The sequence below is a fragment of the Miscanthus floridulus genome, chromosome 5 (assembly GCF_019320115.1).
Source record: "Miscanthus floridulus cultivar M001 chromosome 5, ASM1932011v1, whole genome shotgun sequence".
Lineage (NCBI taxonomy): Eukaryota > Viridiplantae > Streptophyta > Magnoliopsida > Poales > Poaceae > Miscanthus > Miscanthus floridulus.
The window spans coordinates 105145848-105160020 of NC_089584.1; the positions used below are offsets into that span (position 1 = coordinate 105145848).

Consider the following 14173-nt stretch of genomic DNA (forward strand, 5'->3'; position numbering starts at 1 on the left):
GGACGCTGGGGCTGATGCGTCAGGTCGATCTGACCGGCGCGTCCTGTTGCCCCGAAGCCTGTGCTATTTTGAGCCCAACAGCTCTATTCGTTTGGGGGCTCTATAAAAGCTCCTTGGCCGACTCTAGCTCACTCTCTTGGCCATTTGCGTTGATATAGCAACCTTATGAGCTTAGCCAAAGCCCTTCCACTCATCTCCATCATTGATTCATCTTCTTTGTGAGATTGAGAGTGAATCCAAGTGCATTGCTTGAGTGATTGCATCTAGAGGCACTTGGTGATTGTGTTTTGTTGTGGATTTTGCTTGTTTCTCTTGGTGGTTGCCACCACCTAGATGCCTTGGTGCAGCGAGGATCATCGAGTGGAGGAAGGTGATTGTCTCTAGCTCCGATCGTGGTGATTGTGAGGGGTTCTTGACCTTTCCTTGGTGGAGAGCCAAAAGGTACTCTAGTGGATTGCTCGTAGCTTGTGGATCCTCATCTTGTGTTGGTTGTGCAGCACCCAATTGCAGGTTAGGCGTGTGATGCCTATTAGCATGTGAACATCCAAGTGGGTGAATTACTACAATGGGGACGTAGCTTGCCGCAAGCAAGTAAACCTCGGGATAAATCATTGTGTCATCTTGTCCTGAGGATTTCATTAGTTCTCTTGTGATTGATTGATTGATTGATCATCGCTTGCCACGTCGGTATAACCTCACTACCTCATCCTAGGCGCAGGAGGCAAAAGCACGCGGATGGTGTTGCTTGCTGCCATGTGGAGGTCTTGGTAGCGCCTGTTGCTCTTGGCCGCTATCCATGAGGAGACACGAGCGTCTTGCACGGCAATTGCCTCGTCCTGCACGGCGATCAACTGCTCCTGGACGGCTGAAAAGGAGATAAGAAAACGCTACAACTGAATACACAACGTCGCACGTAGTGAAAGAACAAGATCATATCATGCTGAATGCCTTACCAGCGAGGCGTGCTTGGGCCTCGGTGGCGGCAAGCTTCATCATGGTCGTTTCTCGCTTCGCGGCGGCAATGGAGAGGCACAGTTAGTCTGCCACTCGGCTCTCCTCGTAGAGGGCAAAGGTGGCCATGTCTAGCTGTTCCACCAACATGAGGACATCATCCCCCCCCCCGTCATCGTAGTCGGAGATAGCCGAAAGCGGGGATCGGCTCTCCGGTGGTGGTGCCGCTGAGCTGCCCTCCCTGTCCTGTCACAGCATCGCACAAAATCAAAGATGAGCAGGGACAACCTCCGACGACTCTTCCATTGGGCGCTTCATTGCCCAATCTGCCATTAGATGAGAAGTGAAAGATGGGGTGACGAGGTAGAGCGCCAGACAAAGAAGATAGAAGTTTGAGAGAAAAGGAATCGTGTACTTGCTTCCTCGCCTTAGCCACCGCTTTTATTGAAGGATGGGTGAGATAGGCACCCGTTGGAGTTCCCTTTGATTGCACTGAGCGAGAGCAGGAGTTAAGGCAAGGCCATGTCTCGCACAATCTTAGTGGAGCACGCTTCTCTCGGCAGAAGTAATGGTGATGGAACGGTGTTGGAAGTTAGATGGAGAAAAATGACTCGACAACGTGGCTCGGCCCCTCTAGCGCTAACTATGATCTTAGGGGAGATGAAGTGATGAACAACTAGTCTATTTAATTCTTATCGATTGCTTTGAATTATCTTTTGTAATGCTAGAGGTGGGTAATTTACATGCAAAATTAGGGGGTTCACACGGTTTACACCATTGGGGCCTCTAATTAGTAGTCATAATATAGTAAGATAAAAGATTCTTTTATTCTAAATTTTTTGCATTTTCATACACGGTTTATGCGATTCACACAGAGGATGACGATTAACTTCCCTGAGACGTTCGACATCCCCACGCCGCGGAACCTTCAAGAGGGTTTTTTTGGAACTCACCTTGCTCCGCTTTGATCCCCTCCCTAGTGCTCTGCTCTGCTATGATGTCGCTCCCCGACCCAAGGATCTGTCTTTTGCAGCCGCCGCGCATGTCCTCGTTCCGTGGAGAAGCTCCCGATGGATGTGGCTATTGAGATTGCTAGCCGCTTTGCTGCGGCTATAGCAGATCTCATAGAAGATCTTGGCAGCCTGCGGACAACCTGTTTGTAGGTGCGTTGGGTGTGCGGTGACGTTGTAGTGGGACGAAGCATACCACTACAGCGGGTGCTGCTGCGTGGGATACACCTTGGGATCTGGAACCAGTTCTACAACCATAAGTACCGCGCCAAGCTCATCGCTAGGTTTGCTAGTGTTGGCAACCCAGAGGCTTGCTTCTATGCTAGGATGCACGCTGTCTTCGTGGAAGACCGCAGCGCGCTCATGCCATGGCTGGACATGCTTGAGCGCTCTACCACAGCAAACCATGATGTTGCTACATTTGTTCTATCCCTTGTGCTGCATAGGTCCAATAGTGGTGCCGACAACGACAACATTGCCTGGCGGTGGTTGAGGAAGGTCAAAGGTGATGAAGTGGGCCTGGAGACAAATGTGACGTGGAAGAAGGAGATATGTACACGACACCTCCAACAGGCCATGTTTGTGTTGCAGGACTTGGCTGGGCGGCCAGCGTTGGGTGAGTCTAGTACTCTGTCTCCTCTGTCTATGCTGGTGCGTCACCAGGACGGACATCAGTACAAAGGCAGAGGCTGCGGTGTCCACGTAGGATGGGAAGGTTGGGAGGAGTGGGCTATGTTCTACAGCGAGGAGTGTAGGATCTACAATGAGTGTGATAGGTTCTTCAGATCAATGTGGTAGATTCTGTATAGATCAATGTTGTATATATCTGGATGACGGAGATTTGTATGACAAACTCTTCATTCTCCTTAATGCAATGATATGCAAGTTTGATTCCTTTCTAAACTCGTTATAGTTTCCTTCCTTCTCATATGATGCGGTTCAGATTCCCTTGCACATGTTTTCAATTTCTTAATACAAGTTATTCAAGTCATCTCCACTAATAAACACGAAACGGGGAAGGCAATAGTCAAGGTCTATGACATCCACTGCCACCCACACGACTCGCAGGTAACGGAGCAGGGAAGACAATGTGGACCATTTGATTCCTTGCACTTTGCGATCTAACAGTAACGCTGAATCACCATATGAAACGGCGATGGGAGTTGCAATAATGACAATTTGCAAACACAGCAAACCAATTTGCAAATTAACCAAGGCAAATACTTTCACCCCAGCACCATCTCAGTGAGGTGCTTTATCTCATGTCAGTGTAGCCAAGCAAATACTAATAGAGTAACAAGCATCGCCATTTAGTTATTAATTGTTTTTAAGGCAAAAACTATATATAAACGACACAGTAACAATCATCACATCAACTTCATTCATAACTTCAGTTACATTCCATAGTTGTACAAGGGTGTATAATAACAAAGACCTGTCGAGTACTAGTACATCCCATAGTCGAGTCTAGAGACAGGCAGTGCAAGCTAAGGATGAGGCAACACCTTGTAAAACTTCCACTAGCATCTGCACCTCTCACGGTCGAGAGAGAGAGAGAGCAAGAAGAGGAGCATCTCAATGAGGTGCTTTACCTTCCTTGTTGTACCTCTCATGGTCGAGATAGAGAGTAAGAGGAGCATCTCCACCTCGCATGTGCATTCCTACATAGGATGACTAATTGTCAACATGTAAGTTTAGCAGTAGGAAAAAATAAAGGAAACCATTTTTTGTCCACCTTTCTTGTGTAGTAACTCCTTGAAGATTAGGATATGGTGGTGCTCAGGTCTCATGGTCATGAGGAGGGCGTGGAAGAGAAGCATCGTCGTTGTCGCTGCTGCTCCAGAGGAAGGAGGATCACCAGGTGAAGGGTCGAGATGGCGGACTAGAGGGGGGGTGAATAGTCTTTTCTAAAATTAATCGCGTCGGCTAACCGATATAAATGCGGAATAAAAACTATCGGTCTAGCCAAGACTACACCCCTCTATATGTGTTTCCTAGCACCTTGCAAAGATACTAATTATGCCACTAAGGTGCCGGGCTAGCTAGAGCTCTCCTAAACAATTCTAGGAGCAAGGTCACACAAACCTATGCCACTAGTACTTTAAGCAACAAGGGAGCTCCTACACATGCTAGTAAGCAAAAGCACAAAGCCAACTAAGCTCACTAGCAAAGCTCAATAACAAGGCAACCAATGCCTAATTAGAGAGCGCAAATACTTAGCTACACAAACTAAGCAATGTGACTAACAAGGTTACTAAAACCAAATTAGCCACTCAAGGGAGCTACTTCTATGCTACACAAGCTAGAAGGTAACTAGTGAGCTACACAAGCTAACTAATTACAAGAGCAACTACACAAGCACAATGTATGTGAAAGTAATTACAAGCTTGTGTAAGGGGGTTGCAAACCAACGGGAAGAACAAAGTTGACACGATGATTTTTCTCCCGAGGTTCACGTGTTTGCCAACACGCTAGTCCCTGTTGAGACAAGCTTCAAGGTTGCCGCCGGTCCTCTTGCTAGTGGTGACTCGCAAGTCACACTCTCCCACGTGGAGTGCTTACCACAAGCTCTAGCACTTGACCCGGCCGGACCACTTGTCGCCCTTCGCGTCTCGCTTTACTAGAGTTGCTCTTCGCGGCTCCCACGGGGCGAGCACAATGCCCCTCACAAGCACTTCTCCGGAGCGCCACACAAGCTTCTTGCGCGCTTCGACGGAGACCACCACCAAGCTGTCTAGGAGGTGGCAACCTCCAAGAGTAACAAGCACCACCGGCTTGCAACTCGATCACCTAGTGCCACTCGATGCAACCTCACGATGCAATCGCACTAGAATCGCTCACTCACACAATCGAATGATCACTATCAAGTATATGTGTGATGGAGGGCTCCCAAGCACTCACAAGCATGGACACTAAGTCCCTTGAGGTGCTCAGCACCAGCCATGGCCGAGGGCCACTTCTATTTATAGCCCCAAGGGCTAAACTAGCCATTACCCCTTCACTGGGCAACGGTCGGGCCGACCGGACGCTCCGGTCGTGTTGACCGGACGCTGGACCTCAGCGTCCGATCGCCCACAGACGACCACGTGTCCCGGTTCCAACGGTCACTTGACCTGACCGGACGCAGCAACTTCAACTGACCAGACACTGAACCCCCAGCGTCCGGTCATTTCCAGTAAGCTCCCGAGCATGACCGGACGCGTCCGGTCGAACGCGATCGGACGCAGCCAGCGTCCGGTCACACTCCAGTTACTACGTCAGCCTGACCGGACGCAGCCTTCCAGCGTCCGGTGCATTCAGATCCAGCGTCCGGTCAGTTGACCGACGCCAGCATCTTCTCCATTCTCTTCACCCTTGCTCAAGTGTGCTAACCACAAGAATTTGCATCCGGCGCAATAGAAAATAGGCATTCCATTTTCCCGAAAGCGCCGAACCCATCTCAACCCTGCAAACACCACCGCCTTTGTAAATGTGCCAACACCACCAAGTGTACACCACCATGTGTATGTGTGTTAGCATTTTCACAATCATTTCCCAAAGGATGTTAGCCACTCAACTTGCCACGCCACTCGATCCTAGCAACAATGCAAAGTTAGATCACTCGAGTGGCACTAGATGACCGATATGTAAACAAGTTTGCCCCTCTTGATAGTACGGCCATCTATCCTAAACCCGGTCATAAACTTCTCTACACACCTATGACCGGTGAAATGAAATGCCCTAGGTTATACCTTTGCCTTGCGCATTCCATTCCATCTCCTTCAATGTCGATGCAACACATGCACCAACACGATCAACAATGATATGATCCACTTCATATCATCACATGATCATATTGGTTCATCGATCTTGACTCCACTTGCTCTTCACCGTTGCCATCGTCCATCGGCGCCAAGTCTTGCTCAAGCTTCACCGCCACGCGGTCCATCACTCCAAAGCCTTCGACTTGCCCTTCACGCTTGCAACCGGTCCATCAAGCCAAGTCATGTCTTGATCTTCTCCACCTTGATCACATGACTCAATGTCATGTCTCATGTGCAATAAGCTCCTTCATCATCACATGTGTGAGCTTTGCAACATCTCCAAGCCATTTTCACCTTCATGGCATATGTTGCTCACACACATGTACCTGTGTACTAATCACATGTGTATCTCACATAAACACAATTAGTCTACCTAAGTTGTCACTCAATTACCAAAACCAACAAGGACCTTTCACCAGGGCATCGGTATGGCGAATTAGCACAAGAAATGCGCAGGGCAAACCAGGGATACCAAAGTGCATTGAGTACCCCTTGGCTTATTAAAATAAGAGAAACCCCTTAATCGCAAAACTTCCACTAGCACCTAGATCGAGCAGCCCCTGTTACGCCTAGACGCTGATAGTATCCAATCTTGAAGGCCTTCTCCCAACGCTGCTGCTGACGCCTGAGGAGTTGGAGAAAGAGCGCCATGACGATGAAGAAAATATAGATGGTTGGCTCAAGAGCTTTGTCTATATCTATCTGTATCTAAGGAGGAAGGAGTGTGTGGATTGCCAAGAAGCACATCTAGCCCTGACTTAAATAGGCCAACCTTGAAGATGGAGAAGTAGAGAGGAGCAGATAATATAAGCATCAGGGAAGATGAAGCGTACTCCATAGAAAGTAATGGTGATGCAACTGTGTTGTGGGTAGTTGAGAAATGAGAAAATAAATCACGCTAAATTTACTACCGCCGGTACACCAAACGGTCGTGTAGGGCCGACGGCCATAACGCCTATCCTAGTCGGCTCGACGTTCCAAACGACGGTGGAATTCAACCCCACTACCACCACCGCATTGATGGTTTTCAACTACCGGTTTCCTTCCTTAGGAGGCCTCTCTATCGGTCCAACCGACGGTGGAAGTATCACATCGACGCTTTTATCGCTACGACAGTGAAAGTGGCGATAGTGATAAGTCAATCTGTAGTAGTGGAATGGTGGAAGAGGTAGGAGAGCTTGAGCTAGGAGATGGACTGCCCGAATGAGAGCTTTGAGAGTCCAATGTCCGTGGAAGGGTGCTCTGGCTACCCTTATATAGAGTTTGGGGCCAGGTCACATACAAAGGAGGGTCTCCCGACCGAGGGGTCATGAGCCTGAGGGAGGGAACCTAGCTAACTTTGCTTGCAAGTAACGCCATCTTGTCTTGGTGTAGCGCACGTCTGGGCATGGTTATCGTCATGGTCTTGTGCCCACGTCGTGGCATGGTGTGGTGTGGTGTGATGCTACTGTGCGGGTCGTGGCGGCACTGTAGGCACGGTGGTGGTTCGCCAGCCATCCTACGCAACATGGTCTTGCCGTGACCTTCATCATCGCCTCCTGATCTCCCAGCGGTGTCGTACGGAAGTTGGTAGCCGCCCCCAGGTCGTTGATCGTCTTGCTGCTTGCGAAGCTGGTGGCCATGATCCGTAGCTTCGGGGTCGTGGCCTTCGTTGGCTTGGATGGCCTCAAAAATCAAGGCCACTGTCGTGGATCCTATCCCGTAGCAGGTGGAGTCGTACATCTGTCTCGTTGGACCATATTTGGACGGTGGGTCTCCATACTGGCCGTCACCACTCGGTGGTGTTGTCTTGTCTGTGTTGCGTGGCACAGGGATGGCGTCTGACCGGGTTAAGGAGACTGTTGTCCCCTCGGTCCTTGCAGAGTCAGTGTGGCATGCCTGCTCGCCTGCTCTTGTCAGAGCAGGCGTGCTTGGCGGGGCTTGATCTCTTCCCATTCTCCCTAGGAGTCAGGACGGAGGAGAGGTCATGAGGAGTTGCGGCGCGCGGTGAAGGCAGAGGGAAGAGGTCGTGGTCAATCCCTGCCTTAGTTCTTGGCCTAGGTCCACATGGCTTAGCTGGGCCTCGGTTTTTCAGACTTATACCAGCTCATGTACCGTGGGCCGCCCGAGCAGCTGACTAATCGGTGTCTTGAGATACCCGGAGTATCATAACCCCGACACCACCTCTAGGAGAGGAATTACCTATGGTCCTATGTTAGTTAAAGACCAAGAGATAATGAATAACCTAAGGTTTATATACCACAACGATGATAGTTGGTGTGTGGAGCTACTTAGGATGAAAATGGCCTCCTTTTTTCAACTTTGTGACCTATTTAGGACAAGTGCCGTGCTAAAAGATAGCATCCACAACAACGTTGAGGAGCAGGTTGCAATGTTTTTGCATGTGGTGGCGCATGGGGGCGCGTGCCGCGCTTCCCCAGTCCGGTGTGCCCTACGCCATGGGACGCTGCTGGCACAACGAAATGGGATTGGGGGAGGAGAGGGAAGGAGGTGCTGCAGTTGGCTTGGTCCGCCGGACGACGCACCTCAGAAATGGCCGCCCAAGGGACTGGAGAAGGGAGCGCCGCTTCTGTAGGGATTGGAGGAGGGAGCAGACGCGTCATCTGCGAGACAAACGGTGGCGTGAGAATGTACGGATGGAGACCTGCACACATGTGACTTTCTCTCTATCAAGGCTAGGCTCGGGCTAGACTTGGACGGGCTGGGCGCATGCAGGACCAAATTGTGAAAATAAACAAAAAATAATAATTCATTAAATTGACTGCTTTGAGATATGTGCAGTTTTTAGAGAGAAGAGTATCGAAGCAATTTCTTTTTTTTTTTGTTAGATAACAGTTCCCGTCTTTCGCATGATTCAATGCACTTGCCCGTGTTACTTATTCGGCTAGGTTATTCCATCAGCACTATATTTCACAGTGCTGCTCACTTTTGTGTCTTTGCATAATTGCATCTGTGTGATCAGTTTCGTTACCAAAGGTGACAACAGTTGCTGCTCACTCCGTTCTGTTGTTCTAGACTGTAAACTTGCAAAACTATTGGTCCGGTTTCAAATGAACTGTTTGATGCTAGCCTTCTCTTCTTTCTAATACAGTACTCTATTACTACACTAACCAAATGTTTGGACGACATCGGCTGTTATTCCATTGTCATCCTTTGGGGATGTGGAGCGAATGTATTAGCCGCGAAGGATGGAATAAAGGCGCTCGCCGCAAAGGAATGAGTAAGCATGGCCTTGTTGCAGTGGAATTATTCGAATTTTCCAGTCCGATATATAGGATACATATACATGTCTCTGGCAGCTACGTCCTTGAGACCTTCAATCATAGTCTGCCACTCTGCCTATCGAAAATAACACTTGTTGTCATCAATCATCCTGATCTCAGCTATCTGAAAATCACTCGCCGGCTAGTCGCGTTCAGCGTTCAGTAGCATGGGCTGCTGCGGCGCCATGTCCGCCAGGCCGCGGAGCATCCACGAGGAGACGCTGCTGCGCGTCCCGGGCGCGTCCGTGCACCTCCTGGCCGGCTCCGACGGGCCCGTCGAGCTCGCGCGCGGGGACCTCGCCGTCGTCCGGCTCACCAAGGACGACGTGGCCGTGGCCACCGCGGTGCGCGTCGGCAAGGACCTGGGATGGCCGCTCGCGCGGGACGAGCCCGTCGTCAAGCTCGACAGCCTGCACTACCTCTTCACGCTGCCGGACAAGGACGGGACGTTCCTCAACTACGGCGTCTCCTTCAACGCCGCCGCCGCCGACGCCTCCGCGCTGGCATCGCTAGACGGCTTGCTCCGCTCCAGCGCCTGCTTCTCCGCACCTTCGTACGCGGTGGTTCCGTCCAAGAGCTCCAGGCCGCCGCCGCAGTCGCAGCAGGTTGCGTCGGACGGGTACTGGAACGAGTTCGCGCCGAGGATGGAAGACTACAACGGCGTGCTTGCCAAGGCCATCGCCGCGGGCACCGGCCAGCTCGTGAAGGGCATCTTCATGTGCAGCGAGGCCTACGCCAGCCAGGTGCTCTGTACGCTGTCTGGCCCTCCCGTGCGTTCTGGCAAGTCCATCCAGTAGAGAATAGCTGTGCGTCATGGCTGATGGATGGTTCGGACCATTGCTGCTTGCAGGTTCAGAGAGGAGCCGATCTGTTTCGTCCTCAGCCTGCCGGCAGCGCGCGGAGCCGATTCGGTGACGCTGGTGGCGCCGACAGGAGCAGCCAGGCGAGCACCAAGCGTGGCGCAGTCAACAAGAGTCTCAAGAGGTAACTCATGTAGCGTAGCTATGCATGCTGCCCGGCCTGCTTTTGTCGTGCATCAGTTGATGCTACTATGGTCATGCTAATAGCAAGCTGTGCTGATTGCGTTGGTTCTTCAGGGTCAGGAAGCTGTCGGAGATGACCGAGAAGATGAGCCAGTCGCTGCTCGATACGGTCATCTCGGTGACCGGGTCCATGGCGGCGCCGCTGATCCGCTCCAAGCAAGGGAGAGCATTCCTCGCCAGCGTACCCGGCGAGGTCGTCCTGGCATCTCTTGATGCCATCAGTGAGTGCCCTGGCATATTGTTCAGACTCAGTAGCGGAAGATTGTAGAAGATATCCAAAACTTTGTGGATCACTGTGACCTTTTCGTGACAGACAAAGTAATGGATGCGGTAGAGGCTGCTGAGAAGAAGTCGCTTGCTGCAACTTCAAATGTCGTCGCCGGTGCAGTGTCCAGGAGGTAAGAACACTCGAATGTCAGTTAAAAAAACGGAATTTGGGTAAAAGATGGTTTCATGCCGGAGACACGGTCGATTCAGGTACGGCGAGAGCGCAGGGGAGGCGACCCAAGACGCGTTCGCAACGGCCGGCCACGCCGTGGGGACGGCGTGGAACCTATTCAAGATACGGAAGGCCGTCACGCCGTCGTCCTCCATGCCCGGGAACATGGTCAAGAGTGCCATCAGGAACAGGAACTGACGTCGACACTACAGTTGTTCATTGTTCTCTGGATGATCATGTACCCCCACAATGACTAGACAGTTCATGTTCCGTTCGTTTAGGCTTATTTGGCTTATAAGTCAACGAACAGTATTTTTCTCTACCATCAAATCAATCAGTACTTTTAGTCATAACTTATCAGTCAAACCAGTACTTTTAGTCATAACTTATCAGTCAAACCAGCCCAAACGAACCGGACGAATGTGCTCCTCTGGATGATCATGTACCCACAACGACTTACAGTTGTTCATTGTGCTCCTCTGGATGATCATGTACCCACAATGACGTGTAACTATCATGTTTACACCATCGCCATGAGACATGATAAATACTAGTTCCAAATGATAACATCATGCCAGTAACAAATGTAATGCAAATAAAGATCAGCCTTGAAAACAAATGTCAAAACAACAACCAAACTGCACCCCAGCTAGAGCAGGGGCCGGGCTTTATGTTACGGAGTAATATTACCATGTGAACCTGAAATGTCCTAGTTCATGAGCATCACTAACTAGTGCAAAGGCAACACAATCAAAGCTGATATGCATTGGAAAGGTGAGCAAATCACACAACTGCATGACAAAATATATTAGCTTGCAAGTTAATAGCCTTCTCATCTCATAACATGCTACAGCCAATCTGGAAAGGTTCACATCCAGGAATTACAAAACTTACTTCAGTGCTGAGGGTGGAACAAAACCTAACATGACCATAATTATGACATTGCAACTAGACCACCCAGAGTCCAGAACAGTAATACAGATGCAAATGAATGTTTACTTCTTCTTGGCATCACCAGCCTTGGTCTGTAAAAGACAGAAAGCACATATTACATTAGTATATGTCAGCACTAGTGACAGAGTAAGTCAGTAATATAAACTGCACAAGGGAACTGCAGGTCAGAAGTATCATGATAAGTAGATAGCTCACCTTCTTGACACCACGGATCTTCTTGGCCCTGTTCTTCCGCTCTTTCATTTGCTTGCGGGACTTCTCAACCTTAGTAGCAAGACCATTCTGGAAAAACAGAACACAAAAAAAAATTAAGCAAAGGAATAGCCTCAGTAGCAGCAGTACAGTGAACATCCATCAGGTTCATGTCAATCAGAACTTACAATCCAACAATGGCATAATCATTTCGGTCATGCATTAATACTACTATCAAAAGACCAGCAAGGGAAAAGAGCTGCCAAAGAGGATGTATATCACAAACAGTTCTTGTTCAATGTTGAAATTAGATTGCATCAGATATTGTCATCATAGACTGAGTACCTAAAGTTGACCTATTGTGACGTAAATGAAAATATTACAATGACAAAATTGTGTGGTAAAAACAGTTTCTCAGCTTAGAACAAGAATGGACGGCACACTACAAAAAACTGTAGTTTCGGCACAAAGATTACCTGTCCTTCAGTTTCTACTAGCACAATCTCAATCACAAGTACCATTTACAAACAATTTGCGTGAGCGTGCATATCAATGTGAAACCATTTACAGAAAAGCTGTGCTGTCACAACTAATCTCTAGTTTCACAGGTGCAATGATGTTCCCACAAAAACAATGTGACAGAACAGCAGGGTTAACAAAAGTTGTATAACAACAGGGACACATATAATGCCAGCGGTACTAAATCAGTAATCAGGCATTTTACTGTCCAACTATCAAACTTCTATATGCAAGCGCTTAACATCATAGCTACAGGCAACAAAAGCAAGGGCCAGACGACAACATACCCTGATGAGGCGGTATTTGGGCTCGAACTTCTTGGCAGCCTCGAGGTTGTCGTAGATGAGGCCGAAGCCAGTGGACTTGCCTCCTCCGAAGTGGGTGCGGAACTTGAAGACGAAGATGGTGTTGGGGTCCTTCACCTCGTACACCTTGGCAAGCCTCTCCTTCAACTCCGCCTACACACAGAGAACAAACAGAACAACCCTGAGATCCAGGCCAGACGCTCCCGCCACATGAGACGGGGCATAAAGGACTGGGGCCGAGATCTCACCTTGGAGACGTTGGCGCGACCGGGGTGGATCACCTCAAGCACCTGCAAGACAGAGGAAGGAGAGGCAACGATTTAGTGAGAGATGGGGGACGAGAAGGGGAGCACCGATGGGAGGTGTTGGTCTGATGGATGCCGCTTACGAATTGCTTGCGGGCGAGGAGGCGGTTGGTCATGAACTTGCGGGTGCGTAGCGTGACCGCTGAGGTGGCCTTGGAGTCCGCCATGGTTGAAGCTGGCAGCTCCTACGCCGCCGGGGGAGATGTGGAGGTGGAGGAGGAGGCTGAGGCTATGGCTGCGCGAGAGGAACGAGGGTTAAGGAGCTGGCTGGCGGCACGGAAAACCCTAGGGGTGGGTGAAGTGGCTATTTATATAGTGGGCTAGGTGATGGGGGTAGTGGTGTTTCTGGTGAAGTACCATGGGCCGTCCTCGAACGGGCCACCCTTATGGTCTAGTCATTGGTGCTTTCAATGGCCCATCTTTCACTCTAAAAGATGGCAGAGTGAGCAGTTTGGAGTTTGTAAGAGCATCTCAAATGACTCTCCGTATATTTCCTAAATATTAGAGACAGAGATTTTAGTAAACAAACTATCATATAACAGTTTTTCTAAATGGTCATCTAAATATAGCTATTTTTTATTCTAGAGTTTTCGCTAGCCAAAAATAGAAGACGAGAATGGCACTCTATAGTGCGCATGAGATATAGAAAAACTGTTGGAGAGTGAAAAGATATATAAAAAACAATTTATATGAAAATGGCTCTCCAAATAATGATTGAGAGAGTGAGATTTAAAAAAAAAACTCTTGAAGATGCTCTAACACTGCTCTATCTTATACAGTATAAAAGATTCTTTGTCAAAAACACACACAAAGGCACGCAACTATGCATTAATCTAGTACTTCCTCCATCCCAAATTACAAGACGTTTGACTTTTTTTACACTATTTATCTTCTTTTGCCGTGGCTTGCTTTATTAATAAAAGTTCTTTTGTCGTGGCTTGCTTTATTAATAAAAGTTCTTTAAGAATTTATACAAAAATTTATCTTATTCAAAAATTTATACAAAAATATTGACTATTTATCTTATTCAAAAATTTATACAAAATATCACTTCTTTTGTCGTGGCTTGCTTTATTAATAAAAGTTCTTTAAGAATGACTTAAATTTGACTATGTTTGCATAAATTTTTTGAATAAGTGGTCAAACTTAGGTAAAAAAAATCAACGGTGGTAATAATTGTTAAGTGTGCGCGAGTTACGTGTGCCACTTTATTTTGCTCTCTTCCAATATTAGCCCCCGAGGCCGAGAGGCCTCGCAAGCATAGACCTTCGTTACGGGCTTCATGAAATGATCTGCACCACCAGTGATCTATCTCCTAAATCAAGCAACATCTTCTCTGCCACCGTGGCACAATCGGCCTCAACTCTCGAGGAAGCAGACACGACTAGG

At 48.8% G+C, this 14173-nt stretch overlaps 2 protein-coding genes across 2 annotated transcripts; one reads left to right on the forward strand and one right to left on the reverse strand.

The window, feature by feature from the left end:
* The first annotated feature begins 9084 nt into the window (after nt 1–9084).
* Nucleotides 9085–10993, forward strand: LOC136450390 (senescence/dehydration-associated protein At4g35985, chloroplastic-like). The gene is made up of 5 exons (XM_066450795.1): nt 9085–9770; nt 9878–10011; nt 10125–10291; nt 10384–10468; nt 10548–10993. The coding sequence occupies exons 1-5, from the start codon at nt 9195–9197 to the stop codon at nt 10705–10707; spliced, it is 1122 nt and encodes a 373-aa protein (XP_066306892.1). The 5' UTR covers nt 9085–9194; the 3' UTR covers nt 10708–10993.
* A 291-nt stretch (nt 10994–11284) lies between these two features.
* On the reverse strand, nt 11285–13077 carry LOC136450391 (small ribosomal subunit protein eS24z-like). The gene is made up of 5 exons (XM_066450797.1): nt 12868–13077; nt 12728–12769; nt 12462–12632; nt 11659–11745; nt 11285–11534 (listed from the first exon to the last, which is right to left on the reverse strand). The coding sequence occupies exons 1-5, from the start codon at nt 12949–12951 to the stop codon at nt 11505–11507; spliced, it is 414 nt and encodes a 137-aa protein (XP_066306894.1). The 5' UTR covers nt 12952–13077; the 3' UTR covers nt 11285–11504.
* Nucleotides 13078–14173: the final 1096 nt, after the last annotated feature.

What these genes read in the sequence shown, in the direction of transcription:
- LOC136450390 (XM_066450795.1), top strand. Translation starts at nt 9,195, where the DNA reads ATGGGCTGCTGCGGCGCCATGTCCGCCAGGCCGCGGAGCATCCACGAG. An exon ending in GCGAGGCCTACGCCAGCCAG is followed by an intron (nt 9,771 to 9,877) that starts GTGCTCTGTACG and finishes TGCTGCTTGCAG; the next exon opens with GTTCAGAGAGGAGCCGATCT. An exon ending in GTCAACAAGAGTCTCAAGAG is followed by an intron (nt 10,012 to 10,124) that starts GTAACTCATGTA and finishes TTGGTTCTTCAG; the next exon opens with GGTCAGGAAGCTGTCGGAGA.
- LOC136450391 (XM_066450797.1), bottom strand. Translation starts at nt 12,951, where the DNA reads ATGGCGGACTCCAAGGCCACCTCAGCGGTCACGCTACGCACCCGCAAG. An exon ending in GTCGCGCCAACGTCTCCAAG is followed by an intron (nt 12,633 to 12,727) that starts GTGAGATCTCGG and finishes CTCTGTGTGTAG; the next exon opens with GCGGAGTTGAAGGAGAGGCT. An exon ending in AGATCCGTGGTGTCAAGAAG is followed by an intron (nt 11,535 to 11,658) that starts GTGAGCTATCTA and finishes TGTCTTTTACAG; the next exon opens with ACCAAGGCTGGTGATGCCAA.